General features: G+C 35.1%; 1 protein-coding gene across 9 annotated transcripts in view; it reads right to left on the bottom strand.

Annotated features, from left to right (window-relative positions):
* The window catches only part of LOC149799003 (uncharacterized), an 82508-nt gene that overhangs the window by 47487 nt on the left and 9517 nt on the right, over window positions 1-25504 (bottom strand). For 6 of the 9 annotated variants that reach the window (XR_016421052.1, XM_089957945.1, XM_089957946.1 and 3 more), the window contains 3 exons: window positions 5099-5146; window positions 2548-2589; window positions 1517-1564 (listed from right to left, as the gene is read on the bottom strand). Coding sequence is in view for 8 of the 9 variants with exons in the window: in XM_089957945.1 (XP_089814071.1) it covers window positions 1517-1564; window positions 2548-2589; window positions 5099-5146 (138 nt within the window). In the remaining variant the exon portion in view is untranslated. The remainder of the gene's footprint in view (window positions 1-1516; window positions 1565-2547; window positions 2590-5098; window positions 5147-25504) is intronic. The other 3 variants (XM_089957947.1, XM_089957948.1, XM_089957944.1) reach the window with 1 other exon arrangement.

Consider the following 25504-nt stretch of genomic DNA (forward strand, 5'->3'; position numbering starts at 1 on the left):
GTAGTTTATCTTTTATTAGTCATAGTAGTTTATGTTTTAGTAATTATAGTAGTTTTTGTTTCAGTAGTCATATAAGTTTATCTTGTAGCTGTCATAGTAGTTTGTTTTAGTAGTTATAGTAGTTTATGTTTTAGTAGTCATATCATTTATGTTTTAGTAGTCTTAGTAGTTTATCTTGTATTAGTCACTGTAATTTATGTTGTAGTAGCCTTAGTAGTTTATCTTCTAATAGTTGTAATAGTATGTTGTAGTAGTCATAGTAGTTTATGGTGTAGTAGTCATATTAGTGTATGTTTTAGTAGTCATAGTAGTTTATGTTATAGTAGTTATAGTAGTTTTGTTTTAGTAGTCATAGCAGTTTATGCTTTAGTAGTCATAGTAGTTTATCTTGTAGTAGTCATAGTAGTGTATGTTTTAGTAGTCATAGTAGTTTATGTTATAGTAGTTATAGTAGTTTATGTTGTAGTAGTAATAGTAGTTAATGTTGTAGTAGTTTTTGATTTAGTAGTTATATTAGTTTATGTTGTAGCAGTAGTCATAGTAGTATTTTATGTTGTTATAGTCATAGTAGTTTATGTTGTTGTAGTAGTCATATTATTTTATTTTGTTGTAGTGGTTACAAATAGTTGCAGTAGTATCAGTAGTTTTAATTTTAGTAGAAATAGTAGTAGCAGCAACAGAGGCAATAATGTTTGTAGTAGAAATGTTGAAAGTTATTGAAGTATTAACAGTGCTAGTAGCGGTTGTAGTAGCGATGGTGGTTGTAGAAGTAGCAGTTGTTAATACTGTTCAAAAGCAATAACAACCATAGAAATAGTAGTGATATTAGTAGTCGCACTAGACAGTAATACTGGTAGTAGAGGACGTATTTTTACCTGTTAAAGCAGAAGCAGTAGCACAAGTAGTAGCAATAGCAGCAAGTGTAGTATAAGTATTATCAATAGCAGTAAGTGTAGCAAAAGTATTATCAATAGCAGTAAGTGTAGTATAAGAATTATCAATAGCAGTAAGTGTAGTATAAGTATTATCAATAGCAGTAAGTGTAGTATAAGAATTATCAATAGCAGTAAGTGTAGTATAAGTATTATCAATAGCAGTAAGTGTAGTATAAGTATTATTAATAGCAGTAAGTGTAGTAAGAATAGTAGTAATAACAATGATATTTTTATTAATAATGATAGCATTAATAAATTAAAACTTTGTTATTGTTTACTATTAGCAGCAGCAATACTGTTATAGCTGAAAAATGAATCAATTGTATAAGTCCTGCTGTAGATATTTCAGGGACATAGCGATTATATAAGGGTTGCTAATGAATCTACGTACAATGACATTTCGATATTCCTAATATTAAATCATCTGTTGTTGTTTGGATCTATGTATATAAAGATGTTGAACCTTTTACATTTTAGTATATTACCATATCACAAATAAAGATTAAGAGTCTTAAAGTAATATTGATGAAAATCTGTTAAAACCAGCATCTGAAAGATTTTGAACAAGAAAAATTACTTACAAAGTCATCGCCAGGTCTGAACGATGGATTTTGAAACGTAGATGAGATCTATGCGAAGAAATTAGAATGTAGGCTACATGTTTAAGTTGTTTTCTTTTAAAAGCTGCATTTGTTGTAAATACATTAATACATACAACTGCCAAATCCCAATCATCGTACATACATTTATGAGGAAAGAATAAACACTATTGTAGTGATGGTAAAATGTGAGGTCTGTTTCAGCAATAACTTAACAAAGTATTAACATATCCGAGTGCATATTCTTCCTAGTCGTACAAATTTTACATGTGTGTTGGCACTTAAATTGTAAATATAACTCTAAATGAAAATTGGAACCTATTGTCTTCACGGATGAATCTTGTTCACTGGGACTTAAATTCGTGGTTAGTAGCAGACACAAAATGTATGATAATTGTTAAACAACAACATTAAATAATTCACTGCTTAGAAAAGCAACTTTTTTATTGTCCATTACTGTTACTCTCCTATTTCTGTTGCTTACCACTTCCTACTAAGACAACACCACAACGTAAGCTAGCAAGCAAACAAAACGTACTGACGCTGGATGCAAGTTTTAAATCTGAATGGTTATATAAACAAAATGCAATTAGAATAATTTCACGAAAACTAATTTATTAGTTGTGATTTATGTTCATCTGATATTCGATATTATTCTTTAAAGCAGGAATTTTTTTTCACAGATGATGTGTAATCTGTAAGGCAAAATATTGGGGTTCTTTTTGTTGATATTGTCTATCATGTTGGTGCAAACATATGGTATGTAATGACGATGAAGGATAAAAAAGAGGTTACAGTAAACATCAATGGCTTTAAATACTTATGAATATACAAAACAATTAATGGTGTTTTATCTAATATAAAATAATTTGATAATTTTTTCTTACAAACTTGTAGGTTCTATAACTTAATATTTGATAATAAACAACTTATATAAGTAGGGTTATAATGTAATAAATGAAGGCTATTTATATGGAAATAGATGTTGTCATTTTGGCAATCTTGTCACTCACCACATATGGTGCTTCAGAAGTAGTAGTCCTCATAGACGATGACTACAAAGAAGGAAATAATAATACTACTACCATTAATAATAATAATAATAATAATAATAATAATAATAATAATAATATATTCTGCGCTGCTGCTGCTGCTGCTGCTGATGATGATGATATCCATGGTGTTCATATATAGCCTTCATGTCTTAATGTCCGCAGACTTTAATGGAAGGAACCCTTGCTACCTTTAACTTGATGCATTCAGGTAGACAGAACAGAACCAGTTTCAAGTTTCTTAAAGTATAAATAAAATATCCTTTCGATGATTTAAAAATTACAATCCAATCATTTCCTCGAATAGCCCCCGCATCTAATGTTTTGACTAATTCGACTGTTTCGTAAAATGAATTCACAGATGCAATCAAATATCTTTGAATAAATAAATAAATAGGCCAACGGATATTGTGCAATTTGAGGACGTTGTAAAATCACTGTTACCCGTTAATTAATGTCATGGAAAGGTTTCATTCGCACGTTCCTTAATGTCCCAGATACCCGTAAATGAACAAAGCAATAAATGCACCTAGTGATATTATGACCTTTAATGTTATGCCTTTTCTTTATTTTTGTTTCTTTCTTATGAAATCCATGATACCACAATTGATGTTTCACGCAGGACACGTAGGATATAATTTCAGGGAAATAACTATTTCAAGACAAAATCCGGAATGAAACATTTGACGGATGAATGAATGAATGCATACATGACTAAAAAGATTTGTAAAACTTGGTTAACTGTACAATCATTTTTATGTAATTATTTTTCATGTCATCAGTAAAACTATTACAGAAAATGCAAGTTTCACTAATCACAGATGTCTCGTATGGGTCTTTTTTCTAACCATCCACATCGCTGTTATTCCCCTCGTACATACAAAAATGTCGAAAAAAATCTAAAATTTTTTATTGTCGTCATACCGTTTCTTTCTGAAGACGTATTTTGTTTGACTATTTATATAATTATCAAATCAAAATCACCAGTATGCTGCAATTTGAAGAAGAATACATTCCAAATTATTAATCTGTAATTCTCTTAATGTCTCTAATACTTTGAGACAACCCATTCTCGGTATGCGGACATTTAGTAATTTGCTGAATTTATTCCCATTTTAGATTGTTCCTTGATGTCCACGGATAGTAAAGACCATGAAACATTATGGTCATTTACAATTAGACGTAAATGAAAACATACATGAACTCAAAATATTGAATGGTGTTCAAGGTCGGATAACATTCTGGGATTACTGTTTGCATATTTCTATCCCAAACATGTCCAAAATATTATCCAGTAGCTCAATAGTACTTGTGTGTGTGAGTGTGGTGTGTGGTAGAGTGGTGGCAGGTGGAGGTAATGGAATGGATGTTTTGTGCATGTATGTGTGTTTGTGTGTGTGCGTGCGTGCGTGTGTGTGTGTGTGTGTGTGTGTGTTACGTATATTTGAATTAATTTATATTTGATTTAATTTAATTGTTTGTAAGTTTTAAAATTTTATTTTTAAAATTTCATTACATGTCAAAGTAATGTAATTTTGTTTACTAGGAATTTGATATTTTCCAGAAAATTCAGTTTGACCTGACTCTTTTCATAAACACCTAATAATAGAAACACTGTTTCTATTTTTTACTTAGTTTCCGACCTTGATTCAGAAATCACTGAGACAAGTAAACAACTTTCTATTTTTATTTTATTCTCGGAGTAAAATGATTGGTTTTTATCAAGGTCATACGTGATTTTAGACGTAAACAGCCTCTGTTTCGCAATTCTGGGTTTTCCGAAATTGCGCAGTATTTAGATTTAATAGTGATGTTTAGAGAGATATTTCTCAGTTTGGGCTTTTACCTTGGACACTGGAAAAGCGTTTGTTTGTGACCATGTTTGAGTTATATTTTAATATTTATTTAAATTATTTGGATTCTAAAAGATTAATTCTTTTTCCTGGGAATATTTAAATGCTCATACATAATTCTTGGACAAAGACCTTTCTTTAAATTTTATTCGGAAAATTCAGACACCGGAATTTTGTTTGTGAATCAACAAAGAACTGTAAACACATCCGTAATATAAAGGCTGCAGTATATGTCATCGCCTTCCATCTTGGATTTTTCGTCGGGACTCGAACTTGAATTCATTAGAACATTTCATTACTAGGACTTCTCAAATTTAATTCGTGGATTATTCTTGGATTATTTCTGGATTTGATTTCTTAAAACCGTAAGTTCTTATTTTTTCAATTGATGTTTTACCAGCAAAATAAATTATTTGTTAGATTTTTCAAAGCTTGTTGTTTTAACTCTTTCATTTGTTACTGTTTATTAGAGCCTAAACACGTAGCATGAGAGTCCGTGTCTGCAGAGCATGTTACATTTATAAATACATTCCATTTAGGACGACAGAAAGTACGCGGCCAATGTTTTCTCATAGCACGTATTTTTCTTAAAGAAGGTTCTTGTATGACTATATACCTTTACGACATTTTTTATTCATATATGAAACACTTTGACTTACCCGACCCGTGATATAGAACGTGTCTCGCAATTTCTTGAGGAACGACATCTGGAATAATAATAATGATGATGATAATAATAATAATAATAATAATAATAATAATAATAATAATAATAAGAATAAGAAGAAGAATAACAATATCAAAGTCCCAAGAATACAAGCAGCATAAACAAATTAAACGAACGTTCTAACAACTGATCAAGCTGGAAAGGCCACAAATTCTGCTAAATATTGTTACGGAATCATGTATCATATTTTGAATTAGTAATATAACTTTTTTTTAAGTGATTTGAGATTATGACGTTTTATATTATATCCTTTAATTCAATGGTTAATAATTTTGTAAAAGTACGGGTATACTCCGTAGTAATAGTTACATTCATGAAAAGGTCGATCAAATGTGAAATCAACAACTAAGCAGGTCAAGAACGGCATGCCAGTGAAATGTGCGTTACGTAAACAAGAGAGGAATTCATAGTACACTTGCCATGTACATGGTTATCAGGCACAAAATAGCATTTGATTGGTTCAATTAGGTTTGAAGGTCAGAAGTCAGAACAGGACTGGTTTGTTTACGACTGTCTGAGTTATGTTGAAATGATAATATTTAATTGTTCGAGAAATTCTAGTGAATCAGATTTGTTCATTTGTAACTTAAAATGACACTATCTAATGAAGATGTAAGCACCTGGTTATTTTATCAGTTATTCTGAGCGTTAGTAAGAGTCAGAGAGGAATTTGTGATTTAAGTGTTATTGGGGATAGCACAGTAAATAATAATTTATTTAAACAGTTAGTACTATGGGATTATATTCAAGGACTAAACTATTTAGTCTCATCAGTCCACCTAGCAAAGTCATGCTGAAGATAATTGTCAACAGACTAAAGCCTCAAGCAGAGAAAATTATTGCTGAGGAGCAGGTAGGCTGCACCACAGAACAAATCTTCAATCTCAGACTCTTTTGCGAGAAATACCTTCAAAATCAGCAGAATCTATACCAAGTCTTTATAGATGTCAAAAAGGCTTTTGATAGGGTATGGCATGCGGCCTTATCGGCAACTATGAGGAAGTACAACATCAGCTCAAACCTGGTGCAGGTTGTTGAGCACCTCTATGACAAAGCCGCAAGTGCTGTCCTCATCAATGGCAGCAGCGGAGATTGGTTTCGAACAACAGTTGGAGTCAGACAAGGATGTAGACTGTCACCTACACTCTTCAACATTTTCCTGGAAAGGATCATGGAGGATGCCTTGCATGACCACAAGGGCACTGTCAGCATCGGAGGAAGAACAATCACCAACCTTCTCTTCGCATATAATATTGATGGTTTAGCAGGAGAGGAAAAAGAACTGGCTGACTTGGTTGAACGCGTCGACACAACCTTCACAGCATACGGTATGGATATTAGCGCCTTAAAATAAACTGATGACAAACAACACCAACGGCATCAGTGCAGAAATAAAGGTCTGTGGACCGAAGCTGGAAAGAGTCACAAGCTTCAAGTACTTGGGATCAGTTATCACAGATGATGGCTCCAAACCAGAACTACTTTGCAGGATTGCTCAGACAACAGCAGCAGTAACAAGGTTGAGGCCAATATGGAAAGATACCAATATTGCTTTTGGTTCCAAAATCAAGCTGATACGCTCGATTGTCATATCCATCTTTTTGTATGCTTGTGAAACATGGACGTTTACATCAGATCTACAAAGAAAGATTCAAACCTTCGAAATGAGATGCTACCGCAAGATCTTGGGCATCTCAGACTTTGACCACGTAACCAACGAAGAAGTCCACAACAGGATCCAACGAGCCATCGGATCCTATAAAGACCTCTTGACCACTGTAAAAAAGCGTAAACTGAAGTGGTACGGTCATGTATCAAGATCATCTGGACTGGCAAAAACAATCTTGCAAGACACAGTGCGAGGGTGCAGAAGAAGAGGCAGACAGAAAAAGAGATGGGAAGACAACATAAAGGAGTGGACAGGCATGGGATTTGGAGATTCCCAAAGGGCAGTAGAGAACCGAGAAACATGGAGAGAATTGGTTGTAAAGGCAACAGTGGTGCCCCAACGACCTCTTGGGTTAACTGTTTGATGATGATGATGATGATCATCATCATCATCATCATTATGATCATGATGAACATTTTGGATTAATAATTCTTATGAATTCAGAGTAACGCATAAGCACTATACAAGCTTCGCGCAGAATACTTTAGAACAGTTTCCGGATTAGTGAGAAACAGAGTACAATTAGGATCATTAGGATTACATACAAAGAAATCATATACTGTAATTTATTTTTAAATCTTTTCCTTTGTTCGATTTTATATTTTATTTAAATATATTTATATTTTGGGAAAATTGAATGTTTGTTTGGCTTTTACATACATTTATTTACTTTTTAACCACTAGACGTAACAGAATATATAGCCTTTGACCTATTTGCCTTCAGATGGCATGCTGCAACTATGTACTAATTATCAATATATTTGGAATATATACTGTGCATATTCATTCAATAGTTCTGTGCAGAAAATGTATATTACACAACTGTAGGGAGACTGTGAAGCAGATAAATATATATTTACACGTGATGAAGCAATTTAACATTTCCATAATTAAAACTAAAATGTTTCTTCGTCCTGTGTAAGTACTACTGATGGGAATTAAGCCACTTACGGCATTAACTCTGCCATCATCCCTTCAGCTATCTAGTAATATTTACTATTGTATTAATATAGATATGGTTGCTTTAATTCTTACTTTAAATATAACGATACTAGATACAACGTAATAATTTCTGTTATGATACACATTTTGTATTCCCATATTGCTTTATTTTTTACATGTTGATATGTATATTTAATGTTATATTGTTTGTTGACTTTTCTCCATGATTATATGTTATGTATATTTGCATGTTATACTTGACCTTTGTCTAAAATCAAGTTAATGGTGTACCTGAACAGTGGCATTTATTTTTTAAATAATATAATACATAAAGCTAATAGTTATCTATGATTGTAGCTTAAATATTCAGATCAGTATTAACTGTATACATGTTTACTTCAGTTTGAGTTAAACATACAGTCTTGATTCTGATCTTAGTGACTTCCAGAAAGGAAATTCTCCATTTAGTTTACGGAGAATTTCCAGAAAATGGTAATTGCGACCTAGGTCAAGTAGAGGGATATATGATATTTTTTATATTGGGATTATTCATTATTGACTTAACATGCGAAACGGAATCAGCCTTACTGATTTGCTCATATTTTAATTTGGGTGGATCTATTTATTCAAATTATTATTCACTGGAATTACAAAGCCCTCAGTACTATTCTTGGACTAAAACATTAATTTGGAATTATTGTGAATTCAGACAAGTATATTTTGGATTAGATTATTGCAATACATCAAGAGATTGTAACACATCACCACATTCCAGGCCATTGGTACATTAGCATATTCGAGACCATAGGCAGATCAGCAGGGAACTACCCGACCTTCTCGGGTTTAACAGAATCTGGTTCTTCTAATCCAATTTTGTTAGGTTACCTCACGTCCTATCTCACCCCCGATTTTTGTCAACCTAGAAACCAAATGTTTTGGGTATTTGTTTTAAAAACGGCTTTTTACCAACACCCAAAAGGAAGCAGGGAGGGTAGTGGGTAACCTACCCGACAAGATGAATTTTTTTATATTGATAGTGTGTGTATGAGGTGTTGAATGGTATATAAGGTGTCTGATTGTATGTTTGTGAGATTTCATCTTCTGCTCTTACACTCTAAGCTAATACAAAGGTGTTTTGGATTGTGTGTATGTGATGTTGGATAGAATAGGTGGTGTAATGGATAGTATTTGTGCGGTGTAAGGGATAGTGTATTTTGTGAGATTTCATATCTTTCTCTTACATTCTAAGGTAACACAAATCACATAGACTAGTGTGTATATGGGGTGTAAGATGGTATAGATGTTGTAACGGATAGTATATATTTTTGGTGTGTTGGATAGGAAGTTTGTGAGATCAGATGTAGTTTGTTTATTAACTCTTCCTCCTTTGGTGTGATAGTGTCTGTGTGTGTGTGTGAGAGAGAGAGAGAGAGAGAGAGAGAGAGAGAGATAGAGAAAGAGAGGGTGGGTGGGTGGGTGAGTTATGTTTGTGAGATTTCATCTTCTTTTCTTACATGTAAGCTAACCGAGGGCCTTATGGCTAATGCGTGTGTATTAGGTGATGGATGATGTAGGTGATGTGATTGTATTTTTGTGAGATTTCATCTCATTCTCTTACATTCTAAGCTAACACAAATTGCATTGGATAGTTCGTGTTTGTGCGTGTATATGATGCTGGATGGTATAGATGGTGTAATGGATATTATTTTTTGTGTTGTGATGGATAGTAGGTTTGTGAGATTAGATGTAGTTTGCTTTTAACCCTTCCCCGTTATGTCTGATTGCGTGTGTGTGTGCCTAATTTGACAATTCAAACTTAAAATTCAGTACCATTACCCTACCCTTTTACTCTATAAACATTTATGATTCTATAAACCCTTTTTGAGGTCCACTGCATAGAATTCCCCATACTTACCTAGACTAGCACGTATTGAGGTCAACTCGAACGCTGTTACTAAGTTACCGCCCGAATGAGGTCAGCCGTTTGTAGCACTGCTACGTTTTGAGGCTATAAATATATACATGAGTTTTTTCCATAGGATTTTCCTATACATTGTGGCTGTAAGTAGATAATAGGGTCTTTCATAGGACTTTCCAATAGGTTGTGGCTATAAATAGATACTAGGGTTTTTACATAGGACTCTCCAACAAGCTGAGGCTATAAATAGATACTAGCGTTTTTCTTTCCCATAGGACTTTCCTACAAGTTGAGGCTATAAACACATATTAGGGTTTTTCCCGTAGGATTTTCCAACAAGAGAACAACATCAAAAGGCCCTTTTCAGGGCCACTCATTTGCCTAGAAAAGATATATTCTATAACTATTGCCCAAAATATTATTTGCTTTGTGTTGTATTAAGTATATGTTTGTTTGTTTGTTTGTGTATGTGTATGTTTTATTTGTCCCTATCAACCCCTTTTTTCCTATAAACCATTTTGTCCATATAAACCCCATGACGTCACCCAAGTTAAATTCCCATTTGAGGCTATTGTGCCATTCCCATTCTAAATTCCCATTTGTCCCGATAGTGCTATTCCCTTGTTAAATTCTAGTTTTGGCCTATACTATCATTCCCCTGTTCAATTCTAGACCGCTCCTGTGGCCTACTTGGTTAGAGCGTCCGCCTTGGATGCGGTAGGTAGGGTGTTCGAACCCCGGCCAAATTATACCAAGGACTTATAAAAATGGCACTAGCAGCTGCCTCGCTTGGCGCTCAGCGTTAAGAGTTAGTGTTAGGACTGGTCGGAATGGTGTCAGGATAGTCTGTTAAGATCTCTCACCATTTCATAGTCAAATATGAATAATATTATTATACAGTTAAGCTTTCACCAAAGCAGTTGGAAACCAATTAGTTTACCTAATAATATTAGATGACATCAAGATTATTAAGTCATGAACGATACCATAACGTTGTGTAACATTGCCAAACAATTTTAGGATCTATGCATGTCAAACTACAGGCTAGATCAGACCACAACTATAGAGCACAGAACTTGCAAATGCCTCAGCTTTGAGTCGTTAACGATGTTGAGTGTTTAATCTGATTCATTAAAAGACTGATGATTGAATCAGGCATACCTTTTGGTATTAGCATATTCCCTAACATCTAGACTAAGCCCTACTACAAATTATATCCTAGCAATGATTGCTAGACAGAAATATGATTTAGAGTGTGAGAGTCAGGTATACATGCATACTGTTATAACAGTAGTCCGATCTTGATTCCCAGATCACGCCGAGTTGTCAGAATCAGAAACTCCGGATCCTTACGAGAAGCGAAGCGTCGTGGTCCGTATTTTCGAATGCTGACAACAAGACCTGATACAGCCATCAAAATCGAATTGCTAGGATAATGATATTTTTACTACATACATAATAAAAATCCCAAAATTTTAATTGAAAAAAGAAATTGCTTAACATTTCAACCTTTTTCTTGAATCATAAGCCGAATTTAATTTATTTGAGCAGCTAATATGTGCATGAAATCAGCTTTACGAACAATTCGTGTGTAGCAATAGTCACCCATTTTCACTACATCACTGTTAATAACACGCGTTCTTTGAAGCATGGCGATATCAGACCCATATATGTGATTCACGGCTATTGTGTGGTTGTCAAATGTTGCTTCATGGAAGATTATTTCAGCTGAGTTCATGAGGCGCAGCTGATAGCGTTTAATCTGTTTTTTGGCGTGACAATTTATAGATTCCGATGGGGACTTGACATGAGAATGACAGCATTATTTCAATAGTTATTTACAGCTGATTTGGACAAATTGTTGGGACTTGATTATACAGATTTGTTAAAGAGGATGTTGCTCATGTTCATTCATATGTCCAGTGCGACTACGACACAGTTGTTCACGATTGTTCGGTTGTAGCAAATAATTTTGAGGAAAAGCAGTTCCAGCATCGTTTGAGAGTCTGGTTTTCGTAATTTCGGGATTTTACGGTAAAATTCTGGCTCATTATTGGTAGAAAATGAATATGCATCTAATACATCTGGTTATTAACGTTCTTCTAAATATCTGGACTAAGTCCAACCACGATTTATGTCCCGTCAATGATGACAAGATAAACAAAACGATTGAGAGTGCAAGAGTGCGCTGAGCCAATGCTTCAAATATTCAACCTGTAGAGCTGGTGGTGCTGTAATACATGACGACTGTTAAGGATTTTATGTGAATAAATCAATACATCGAATGTTTAAATACAATCTTGTTGAAAATTTCCGAAGACAATTCTAAACTTGTTTATAAATGGAGATAATCTATTTTAACTTAAAAAGAGCAAAACCCTCCCCAACTTTTCACAGAAGATGTAAAGATAAAAATGACAACAATGTGGATATATATATATATATATATATATATATATATATATATATATATATATATATATATATATATATATATATATATATATATATATATATATATATATATATATATATATATATATATATATATATATATATATATATATATATATATATATATATATATATATATATATATATATATATATATATATATATATATATATATATATATATATATATATATATATATATATATATATATATATATGTAATTTGATGGGGAAAAAACATAAATATGTCAGCATTGATTCTTAAAAACGATCGTTACAGTTGGGGCTGAAAGCGATACTTCCGCATGTTCGTCTCATTGTGTAATATTTAGATCTCAGTACTTTATTAAAAGAAAATAACCCATGAAAGCTTTTTAACAGTTGTTTTTAAATTATGTATTAGAAGTGTTTTCAGTAACTAAATGTATAATTTGAGGAAGACAAAAAACAGAGCATATGTAAACAGATGACAACATTATGATAAAATCATGTCGATTTGCATTTCGACACCATAAAAATCACAAAATATTACATTAGTAAATCCTGTCTACAGGGTACTTATTGTGTTAAAACTATCGAAAATGCATTTGTTTAACAACAAACTCAAGCACGAAGAGAACAACTAAAACATAAACAGTTTATAATCATGGGGGGTGTATTTGTAGGCTGTGCATGTTTGTACAGTCTCTAAAACTCATGCATTATACTCGATGAGTTGAAACCCATATATTTTCTCAAATTAATGTTTAAATAAGCTATTTTAGTTAGTGAAGATAGGTTGTTTCGACTATCTAAGCAAACAAGCAAGAGTGGATTGACAATATCACATTACATCCAGTATTGGGAAGCACTTCAAACTGAAAAGTCAAAAGTCTAACTCTATAAGTACGATTCTAAAATATTAGGCGATGCATTCAACTAATCATTCAACAAGACTGAGAAACTCGAGGACGAATCAGATTTTCACAATGAACAATTTGAACATGGCCTCTTGCTTGATCCAGAATTTCTTAAAAGACGCATCTGAAACCTGTAACTCACCGGTAAAAGTTAAAGAGCAAAACAAAAAACAATACATGAACGAAATTTGTTAAGACAAGCCAATACCAACAAAAACATTTCTACCAAGGTAACTATGCATTATCTACAATGATTTGCATTTGTTGCCATACAAAACAAAAAAAAAATAAAGATATTCGTATCGTTCAGTCATGATTTAAACAGATTTATATTTCATGTTACAAAACAGAGAAGGATTAAATATGCTTTACGCTCTAATTTCAAACAGTTTATATTTACATCGTGCCGTAAAGCCTGTGTTGCCATATACTTTCTTTTTCCAATACAGATTTCATCGTGACATACATTATGTTACAACAGTCTGGTTTTAGGATATGGCCTCCATGCAGATTAATATCCAAAGGTTTGTTGAACCTCTTTGTCCTCGTATGTGAATCTTCGGAAAGACTTTCTTGTTCAGGCTTTGTTGCCAGATACAATTGTGCCATAGAAAGCTTAATTTGTTTGTCCTACCATCGAATTCTTATATCTGTATTTTATGTTTTTTTCAATCTGCCTATGAATTTCTATTTCATGTATTTGCTCTGCTTTTACATGTACATTGGTTTCTTCTGCTTGTTCACTTTACAATCGGAGTTCTGGCGCAGTCACTCTAAGTCGAAGTTCTGGCATAGTCAATCCCTTTAATGAAGAAACTGTATTATAGAAATGGATAGTTCTAGATAAATTACTATTGTTTATTTCATTTTCTTTATCCATTGTCGATAACACCTTTAATTGCTGTTTTGTGCACCACGTGAGTATTGGAAAGCTGCTTCAAATTTTGTCATATAAATAGTATAAACATGCGACTGCGCTAATAAAGGGCATTCTGTATTATTGTATACATTAACATCTTATTCAGTAAAAACATGCCTTTTTATGTCATGTCTATATCATAAGAAGCATTTACATATTGTCGTCACAATAATGGCTTATTTCTAAATAATTATGAAATTTTAAAGGAGCAGCAGAGAGGGCGAATCCTACAAGCTTATAGAGGGTTCCAAATCGTAAACTAAAGCTTCCATCGAAACGAAAGAAAAGTCAATTAGAGGGTAACGATAATTAACCGGGAAGACCCCGATGTTGCTATCGCTGCTTTCTAAATTATTTTCTTTTCGTTTCGATGGAGGCTTTAGTTTACGCGATGAACCCAACTTGTTGTCGCGCCCTCCCTGCTGCTATTAATTAAATCATCACGTTATCAATAATGGCAAATATCGGAGAAGCACACTCCGCTAAACTAGCTCGAGAGCGACTAGAAGCAATCAAACAATTTCTTCCCGTAAGAGATGCTGTGAGACAAAAACTTCAAGAACGTCAGCAAGCACAAGTTGAACTTGCTACTGGTACAGAACAGTTATTTAAACCCATAACAACAGCTAATGAAAAAGTTTCAGCGATTACTGAAAGAGCTATATGGGTAGATACCAAGGACGAGGAGGAGAGGAAAAAAAGGTATTCTTCCAGTATTAAAACAAACCGCTGAGCAAACTGAAGAAAATAGCAGCAAGAATTAAAAAAAAAAAAAAGATTTTACGAGATCTTCCAACTGATATAGCTGCAGCTCAACCTCCACCTGTCGACGAAGAAATACTTGAAGGTATTGGTAAAATTCATACTGAACTCTTCGACGTGAAAAAGAACTTGCGCCTGAACCCAAATAAGAATAAGAGAAGGAGATTTACCCACTGCAACATTAACAAGTCTATTTCAAAAAGATAGAATTTTAAAACCAAAATATGCTACCGTAAACGATACCAATTTCATCAAGTGGATATATCGCGTATACTACAACAAAAAACAAGCTAGAGATACTGATCCAAGATTTCCGAGTTTTATGGATGAAATAAATAGACTTTATAATAAATACACAGCATGACCTCAACAGCCACCGCCTCCCTATTCGCCACCTGAGCAAGAGCCTTCCTATCAACTTCCTCCGCCACTGCAGCAAATAGAACAATAGCAACCTCAACCCGAACCTCGACCCAAACCTCAATCCAGGGAAATAAAAACCCTTCCTGCAGAAATTTTTACCGACGATGCTCTTAATATTTTTATTGACCAGGATAAATTAGTCGGTATTGCTGCACATGAGTATAATTTCAGACAAAGATATCTAAAATCTAAATATGTTGGACAAATACACTCTGGCTATTGGCTTCCTGCATTATATTTTGCTTCTAAAAATTCAAAATTAATAATAAAGATCCAGGGTATCTAAAATTTAGACAAGATGTAAGCGACGTGAAACTACTACAATCTCTGAGAAATGAGCCTGACACGGGTGCTACTGGCAGTTGTTTGGGAAGTGGTTTTGTTTGTCCTGATAATATTCTCAATGACGTACAACGGTTAGAAGTTCTCATAGGAGGAAAACGAGCTGGGAATAACTCACCAGAAATAATTAATGAAGCAGCTGATATCTGTCGACGATTAATTCAAGGCGGTGTCATGGATAGTGATATTTATCGAGAACTTATTAATGTGCTGGTTGATGACTATCATAGTGACTAGCTGTTAGATAAATAATTAAAAAAAAATGATCGTACACAATTCTCATTGTAGACCAGTTATGGTTACGGTGGTAAATTCGCGATTACCAATATACAGGATGACCTACGGAAATGGATTCGGTGATGTTGTTCGGGGTTTATTCACGAGGATGGCCCCTAAAGCAATGCCAGTTGCAAAACAATTATCGATGAAAGCAATGGATATTATTCGTGATAAAGCTCCTGTTGCTATTGGTAACGTTGCCAGTAAAGCATTCTTGGCAATCAAGGACAGGCTAGCACGATCAATACGTAAACCACCACCACCAGTGAAATTACCCAGTACTGAAGTTTTGCCCGCAAATGTCAGTAAAGTAATAAATCAAGCCGCAAATCAAAAACTAGCAGAGCTGATAAATCAAGGGGCTGAACAAATAAATACAAGTCTGATATCAGGAAGTGGTCTTCGTTTTAGACGAAAACAAATTATAATAAAATGTTTAAATTTGAATCCGACCCAGCGTTAGACATAGACGAACTGGTTCTTAAAAATGAATCAGTGCGTGATTTTCAGTATTATTCTTATGATGCACGATATCCAAATCAACGAGGGCGAATTGAATTACAAGTTCAAAATACAAGTAGATATTTCTTACCCGCTGAAGCATTTATTGAAGTAGCAAGTGAAATTATAAAAACATGATACAGAATACGGGGATGGTGTTAAAGTCGGTTTTGTCAATAACGGAATTATGGCCTTGTTTGATAGTGCTGCGTATATGATTGACGGAAACAAAATTGAATCAATTGAAAAAGATGTTGATGTGGCTACAACAAAAATAGGTTTGGTGAGATATTCCGATGATTATACAAGATCACCTGGGCATCAGTGATGTTTCCTAAAGACACTTCTGATTTTCTTAACAATGATCAGTACAATATTAGACGACCAAGAAATAATGCCAACAACGCTGACGCTGATGTGTGGCCGGTGGTTCATGGTGCTAATACAGAATTTAATTTAGGATTTGCAACGCGTAAATTAACGTTGGGTGGTGATCGTAGAAAATTTTCTTGTGTAATTCCACTGTCGCATATATTTGAATTTTGTAGATAGGTCCGAAAGGTAATTTTTGGATTAAAACATACGGTTGTGCTTTTTAGAAAATCTGATGATAATGATGCTTTATGGCGACCCATAAGTGACGCTGGTAAAGTAGAAATAAAAAAAACTATCACTGTGGATGCCGGTAATGAATCCGTCAATTGCTGAAGAACAGCGATAACTTTCTTTAATAGATCAAGGTGGTAAATTGTTGTTATCGTGGCTTACAGTAACCACAGATAGTATTCCAAGTAATAATAATGGTTTATTTACATGGCATATAGCATTACAGCAGGGGGTTTCTGCACCGCGACATATTTTCATTGCTCTTCAAGATGTTACACAAATAAACTCACAAACACGGAGTCATATGATATTTGACAAACTTGGTGTTTCTGAAGTCTCCTTAAGAATAAACGGACATCAAGAACCATCTGAGAATGTACTGTTAGATTTTACTAATAATCATGTTGCATCGTTTAACGAAATATCTAGCGCGTGATATAAATATCGATACTGGCTTGCAAATATCACAATTGGATTTTATGACATATTATCCAATCTATTAGTTTTCACTAGAGCATCTTGATTTAACTAGACAATCTGTTGTTGATGTACACTTTAGAGCTAATGTGACAAAAGGAGCTATAGCTGAATACAGAGCAATTGCTGTTATACTCAGCGATAAAGCAATGCTACTTGAGGGTGTTGGTGGGGGAATGAGAGTTATTGATGCGCCAGTGGAAAACATATAGACAATTAGACCAACCGCGTTTATTATAAAAATGTCATATAGTCACGTTAATGTTACTCTAACTCCTGGTCAGGCGAAAAATTTACAATAAAAAAACGCGAGCGCATGTGGGGCAACGATAACACTGAAACAAGATCAAATTGCTAATGGTGGCCTTAACAAGTTATCATTGACTAAAACATAACTAAAACATTTCAGTAAAGTATAGCAAACAAAAACCGGAGTTCAACTTGATTTCATTCCAAAAGCCATCAGCAACATGATTAAAACCGGTGGTATATTTCCACTTCTCGCAGCAATACCAGCGCTGATAGCTGCTGCTGCCCCAGCTGTCGCAAAAGCAGCTGCGTTAGGTGCTGTTGGAACAGCTGCTGGAATGGCATTAAAGAAAGCAACCGGAAAAGGATATAAAAAAGGGAGCTGGTCTAAGATTACCAGGAACTCCACCCTCATGGTACGGAAAGGGTCTAAGACTTTTAGGAACTCCGCCCTCATGGTATCCCAAACGCCGTTGACAGACGCAGCGCGTCTCGCGCCGATATCAAATTTTGATTTGCTCGATGCTGCTAAACAATTAAATATAAAATTTTCAGAGGTGTTTTTATGAGAGATCAGTTACCGAGTGAACCGAATAATCCAGAAACTGGAATTATTAATCTCGATAACAGCGATGGTCCAGGAACTCATTGGGTTGCTAACGCGATACATCCACGTGGAACTGTTTATTTTGATTCATATGGGTTAGCACCACCAGATGAAGTTGTTATTTTTCAGGACCGATATGGTAAGCTAAAAACCAGCAATATCAAATGGAATGATATAATTCGACGAGTACTCGGTGCGGTCACGGATAACATCCCTGTGTTTACTGACAGCGGAAAAAAATCAGGGATTCAAGTACATCTTTTACAACCATCAGAGATGAAATTGCAAAAAGTGTTGCTAATCGCTTAAAAAATACCGGTGACACAATGACAGGTGAACTCAACATGAACGGAAACAAAAAAGTGGTTTTAAGAGATCCAACATCCGACGAAGATGCCGCGACGAAAAAATATGTAGACGTTAACTGCAACACCGCAGACACTAAATTATCCACGTTGCGGGCCGAGTATGATGTTCACGTAAACGGTTTGCAAATCTTCGCAGAAACTTTAGAAAAATTAATGAAACCGCAGAGGAATTCTTTGGTCCCCTGCTCACCGTTGACGCAAAACTTTCTGATATCAAAACTAACATTGACACAATCAGGAAAACACTCGAAGATGTCGTAAGTGGAATTCCTGAGATTGTTAACAAAATTAATTTGATTAAAATCACGCCTGGAGTTACTCCCGGGCATCTTACCAACATAGTATACACGGTATCATCCGGGTTCGCAACATGGTCAAAACAAAATAATACTATCAAATATACCGCAACAGTCACTGGAGTGTATAGACTGTCTGTGTTCAGTGCTGCAAAATTTGAGATATTTACAACATATCTCTGGCGACATTCCACTGACAAGTTTTCCGGGGTTATCATATTAAATAGCGGAACCGAAGAAACGTTTATACGGGAAGCAGCTGATAAGAAATTAACCGCAACATCTTACTGGTGGTCTTTGGAATTTGTAGTTGAAACACCTCAATTGGTTACCACGTAAAATAATAAATGGCCCTGACAGCATCAACAACAACATTAGATGCGCAACAATATAGTTACGATCAAGTGCGCGAATGGCAGTCAGAGTTAAAAATAGCATCAACGAGTATACGCTGAAAGTAAAATAATACAAGCGGCGTGTAATCGTACTGAATGCTATAGAATACTCAATATCCGCGTTAGTTGCACCCACTAGAGTAATATTATCAGCGCTAACGCCAGTAACAACTGCAATCGCAGTAACAATATGCGTTTCATCATCAGCGGCCGTGGCTAGTGTTTTTAATATAATCACGAAAAAGATATCAACGTGCACGAGCACAAAATTGCACGATTATGTCACGCGGCTAAACACATCAGCAGCAGCATACTCAAAATTATCGTCACTGATATCATCAAGCCTCAACGACGAAACAATATCAGATTCCGAATTCACGATGATGACAAACACATACAAACAAATTCACGTTTTGAAGGAAAATAAAATATATAACAATGACAGAATTACTTTAGCAGATAGCCACAAATACAAGCCCCTTGAAAACCTCAATGACAACAGTAAGCTCAACCAAACCTGAATTCAGTATTAATTTTCCAACTGCGATTCCGGTAAGCAAGATTGCGCTGATACAGTTGCAAACATATTACAGCTGGCCCAATATCAGATCAAAATCATTTGGTGGATTACCAGCGAATAATTCGTTTGTGTTTGCAAATAAAAATAAACAAGATGGTACACCCGACTGGAACGTTGTTGGAATACCAACCGGGAGCTATCAAATCGAAGAAATCAATGAGGAATTACAACGTCGAATAAAAATATCACCGGGAAAGAATCCAAACTAGCAATAACCGTTCATGAACCAACGCTGTCTTCTGCAATTGAGATAAACTCTCCTGACTACGCCGTGGATATATATCAATCATCGATCAGAACAGTGTTAGGATGGCCTGAAATTGCACCACCGACACCACCAATACCGCCAGAACCTAAAAAGCCTGATTATGTCACGGACAATAAATCATACCTCGGAATTTTACCATTATTCGAGGATAATTTAATTCAACTAAAAAGCGCAACGTTGCGAAGTATATTTGAATTTTACAGTAAGGATAATATTAAATTTTGTTGTTGAGTTTAATTATAATAGCGTTCGCACAATTGTGCATGTGCCACTTTTTTCTGACTGCACCGCAGCCTGCTAGTTGTTCCTGGGGAAAGGGGATGGTGCCACCTCCCCCAGGCTTTTATGGATTCAAGGAACCCTGATAGTTTGGCCTCAATCTGTGGGTCCATAAAGGTCCCTACAGTTGAATGGTTGGCTGTCATTAGTGGGAAGGAGAGCTCGGGAACGGTCCTGCTTGCTTTACATCGCTGGTTTCTTGTTGCATTTGCATTTTTTTTTTCCGAGAATTTTTTTTTCGAGATTTTTTTTTTCTTTCTTCAAAATATTCTAAAAGGAGGGGGGATGTTCTATGCTGTTTATAGAGGTTCTTAGTAGATATCATGTATGAAGAGAGATTTTCAAGGTTATTATGGTATTACTAGTCGAGGTGTTTAGGGTGTGTTTCCTACGTTATGTTATTTATAAGTTTTTAGATATTACCTCTTTAAGTTATTTATTAATTGATGTTTTTGGAGATTGAATGTTATTTATACTTTATTTAGCAAGAGACCGGAGTCCTAGCCGATTACACGGTTCGTTAAGGACATCTAGGACAGGAATCCTAGCTGATTACTCGGTTCGTTAAGGACATCTAGGACATCCGATTTTGCGGTTTCCTTAGTTTTTTTATAGGTGCTTCGTAAGTGAATTATTTATTAATACTTTTATAAAATTGAATGATATGTTATGGTTTTTTATGTGGTGGCTTCTACATTTATTTAGCTAGTTACTGGGTCTTTTGGTTTTGTGGGGATAGTAATTATATTTTCTTCCTAAGTCCTGCTGAGTCTATGAATTGATTTATATTTTTATATGCTGATTGTTTATTTTTATTAGAGTCCATAAGTAACTCTAGGTATGTGTGTGGTAATCCAATCTCTTTTTGGTTTTTGATAAATATTTTCCGAGCGGGTTGATATTTTGGGCATATATTGAATACATGGTGTAGATCTTCGGTGGTGTGGCAGTTAAAGCAGTTAGTGGTTGCTGGTTTGGGTCCTATAAACCTTCCAAAACTGCTTGCTAGTTTAGTTTTTCCAGTTATTATCCTGTTTATGGTTTTCTGTTCTAAATAGGTACCCTTAGGTAGCTGTATGTTCCTATCTACGTTTTTATGGGTTTCATGGTGATTTTTCCCTTTTGTGGAGGAGTTCCAAAAATCTTGCCATGTTTGGTCTATATATGTTTGTGCGAAGCTTATTGCTTCTGTAGAGCTATAGTTAAGCTTGATAGAGTTTTGATCTCCTAGTTTGGTTTTTGCAACTTTGTCTGCTGTTTCGTTGCCAGAGATTCCAATGTGCGACGGTATCCACATGAGCTCGACTAATTGATGTGCTGTGGTGATATCGTCGATTAATTGGCATGCTCTGTCCAGGAATTGTTCCCTAGAGTGTGTGTTGCGATTTTGGATCGATTTGATAACGCTTAGGGAATCGCTTATAATGACTGCTTTAGGTATTTGGTTGTCTTTGATCCATTGTAGTGATTCAAGTATAGCCCAGAATTCAGTGGTGTAAATGGAGCAATAGTCAGGTAATCTGGATCCCGTTTGAATATTGAATTCAGGGATGACTATTGCTGCTGCTGTTCTTGGTGGGTTGTTTGTTTTTGATCCATCGGTATATATTTTAACATAGTCCGGGTATTTTTGGTTGATTTCGTTTACCAGTACAGGTTTTAGTAAGTTTTCTTGTCCTTCTTTATTGCCTAATTTGGTAGCTTCAATGTTAATCCTTGGTGGTTTTTGTAACCATGGTGATTTGTTCTGGTCTGTATTGTTTGTTACCTGTTTTTTTAGTAGAGGTATCTTTTCTCTTAGTTCAAGGATTACTTTGCCACTTGATGTGATAGGTATGATTTTGGGTTTGAAGACAACTTTACACTTATTTATAGCTATTTTGGTGGGATGGTTGTCTGGGTGGGTATCTAATCGAATGCAGTATCGGAGGAGCAGTTCTGGCCTACGTAATTTTAATGGTAGTTCTCCTCTTAGTGTTTGTAGTTCTTCTAATGATGTTGAGGGGAGTGTTCCTGTGCATAATAGCAAGGCTTTTCTCTGGATAGTGTCAAGTTTTTGTAGTATAATATTAAATGGTATTTTGCTTATGAACGAGATCTCCAAAGAGGAATAGTCAAATACATGACTATGAGCCTAGATGAGATCAATGATTACTTCAAATTCATTGATGAAGAGCATAAAAGACAACTACGTCGACTACGGCAACTTTTCCAAGAACATTTTTTTGATATAACTTTACGCAGCAAAATTATTAAACAAACTGTGATATTAAATCAACTCGCATACGACATGGAATATTTTAACCAGCGATTAATTCAGGCGATAATCGACCGTGTTGACGGCACATGCAAATATAAGCAACAATTTTTAGACTTCTTTAGAATACCAGAGGCGAATCTACCGAATTTTAAACTTCCTTGGTATAACGCGACCGAGCTAGGAAAATCAGTTAATGATATCATCGATGAGTTCTTTCCTGATATACTCACTGAGCGTAGAAAAACACTACCACCGGCAACTATTTTCCGGCACAATAATGACCCAAGGGGGCAAGGACGACATGTGTCCCCAGAAATCGTTAATATAACCCCAGTGGTCGCGGTCAATCTTGTGTGTAATGTAATCGATGGCAGCTACAGCACGGACACGACAATATCAAATCAAGCCCAGCAAGGATTTGTTCTTTATCATTCACCCCGAAAGAAACACCACCTGGATTTCTGATTGTACAAGAGCCGATCAGTCCGGTCTATCTACGATGCCATAATCCACTGTTATCAAGAATAAATTTCAAACAGACCGGTCCGGCCACTTGTTGGATATTCGAGGTGAAACAATATATATTAATTTGCTTGTAAGATCGTAAAGATCTGCCATCGTAAAAATCTACGATTTTCAAAGATCTCATTCAAGAAAACAGTACCAAAAAATTAATTCTCCCGTCAGTCAAGGTGGATATTTTTCTTTACTGTCGCTCAGAATTATAAGAAGTTTATTTTTTTACTGAAAATGTGTCGACGCTCTCAACGGTGAAGGGGTAATAGGTAGTTAAAATCGTGTACATCGACCGATTTCTCAACGTTGAAAGGTATTTAGGTAGTCAAAATCGTGTAAATCGACCGATTTGTTCATTCTGAAGGGTATTTAGGTAGTCGAAATCATGTGCATCGACTGATTTCACAAATAAGTACATTAATTTTATTTTTTGTGCACGGGTAACAGTAAAAATATTTTATTTATATATATTTTGTGCACATCGACCGATTTGTTAATTCTGATAGGGTGTTTATTATTAAACATCATGGAAATCATTCGATTTGCTAATTCTGATAGGGTGTTTACCAGTAAACATCATGGAAATCATTCGATTTGCTAATTTTGAGGGTATTTGGCTAGAAAAATCGTGCAAATCCAGCAATTTTCAGTGAAAAACACAAAAAAATTTAATATTGTCAGTGAAAAACAAAAAAAATATTGTAATCAGTTTTTTACTTTCGATTTCATTTCCACGTACTTACTTGATTTCCACGTACTTGATGGAAATCAACTTTCGTTTTCGATCGCTTCACGATCTGACATAATTTTTCTTAATTGCCTTGCGCAAGAATTAATTATTTTATTTGCTTTATATTCAAGAGATAATTCCAACCTAATTTTTTCAATTGCACGAGACAACGAAACAAATTCCTTTATTCGCGTTTCTTCTAGTGTGGCTGGCAATTGCCACATAGCCGTCTGAATTTTCTTTATAAATCTATATTGTGATGGCAGAATACACCGCGCTTCATGTTTAGCCTCTTGCAGTGGTTCAAAGTCAGAAATAATTTTTGTAGGATTTAGTTCATCAGATATATTTATACCGTCATGTTCTAATTATTTAATAGGAACAATTACATCATTCATATTTCGTAATTCATTATACCGAATATTATATATTTAAAAGAAAAATATTTTAGACCAAAAATAAACAGTAGCTATGATGAGTGGTTATCAGTCATCCCTGCACTGGCCTGTGTGTCTTCCATGGGATACTTTGTTTGAGACTTTTGTCTTTATTTGAGACTTTTGTCTCGTTGAGACCTTTCTTATGGTCTTCTCGGCATCCCATGATCGTTTCTTTCCTTGACTCTGTCAAAGGCCACATTCTTTCTGGTTGGGTACCCATGTGACTTAGAGCTTATACATCCACGCTACTGTTTATTTTGGGGAGCCAGCGAAACGAAATGTTAGAATATTCAGAAGGCTGTCTGTGCACTTTTCAGGTACACACCCCAAGATCAAACCCCGGTGAGTGAAACGTACTCATCACGCTGTTTGATGTGACGAGGTAGGTGTACAGGGGCTGCTAGCGCCCCAATTATATAGAAAAACCCTATAAATCGGTACCGTCGACAATATGCCCGTTACGAGATTCGAACCGCCGACCCCCAGAACGAGAGTCAGCCGCGCTACCACTGTTCCATGGCTCTAATCTACTGATATAGGATTTTAAAATTATTACATAGTTAACCGTTTACAGAAGTTAACAATTTGCAGCTGAATTTTAATTCTGAATACACAAGTTTGTTAAATCAGATTTGATAAACCTGAAAAAACAAGTATATTGTCTGTGAATATTTATCGTAAACGCCTACCTGTACTGACAATCCTTGATAAAATCTACGGGAAGTAATTGGAGATGTTTTACTTCCGTGTTGTAATCGTACAGGTAACAGGGAGAATTGTTTACCTGTAGTGTGTATACAATAGACGGTTCGCCACGTCAAACAAAATAATAGAACATGAATTTAGTTCTACTTTTTCTGGATAATATATCACCTGTAAAGGTAATGACGTGGGTTTCTCAAGGGAGGGAATTCCATAATTAACTTTTACACAATCGCTGTGGAGTTATCTCCGTTATCTGTATCTACATAGGAAAACAAAATCCAGTTTCCAAACCGGTTTGAAAAAGTTGATTTGATTATTTCATCTGCAACATGTTGGACTGAAGGCATACAGATACCAAAATACTTGCCAGCCGCGTTCATCGACTGAAAAATTCTCTCTTCACCTGTCGCTATATTTAAAGATTGAACCACCTTAGGCCTTTTGCTCCCCCTTCC

This window comes from Sinohyriopsis cumingii, chromosome 5 (assembly GCF_028554795.1).
Source record: "Sinohyriopsis cumingii isolate HCF-2022 chromosome 5, ASM2855479v2, whole genome shotgun sequence".
NCBI classification, from domain to species: domain Eukaryota; kingdom Metazoa; phylum Mollusca; class Bivalvia; order Unionida; family Unionidae; genus Sinohyriopsis; species Sinohyriopsis cumingii.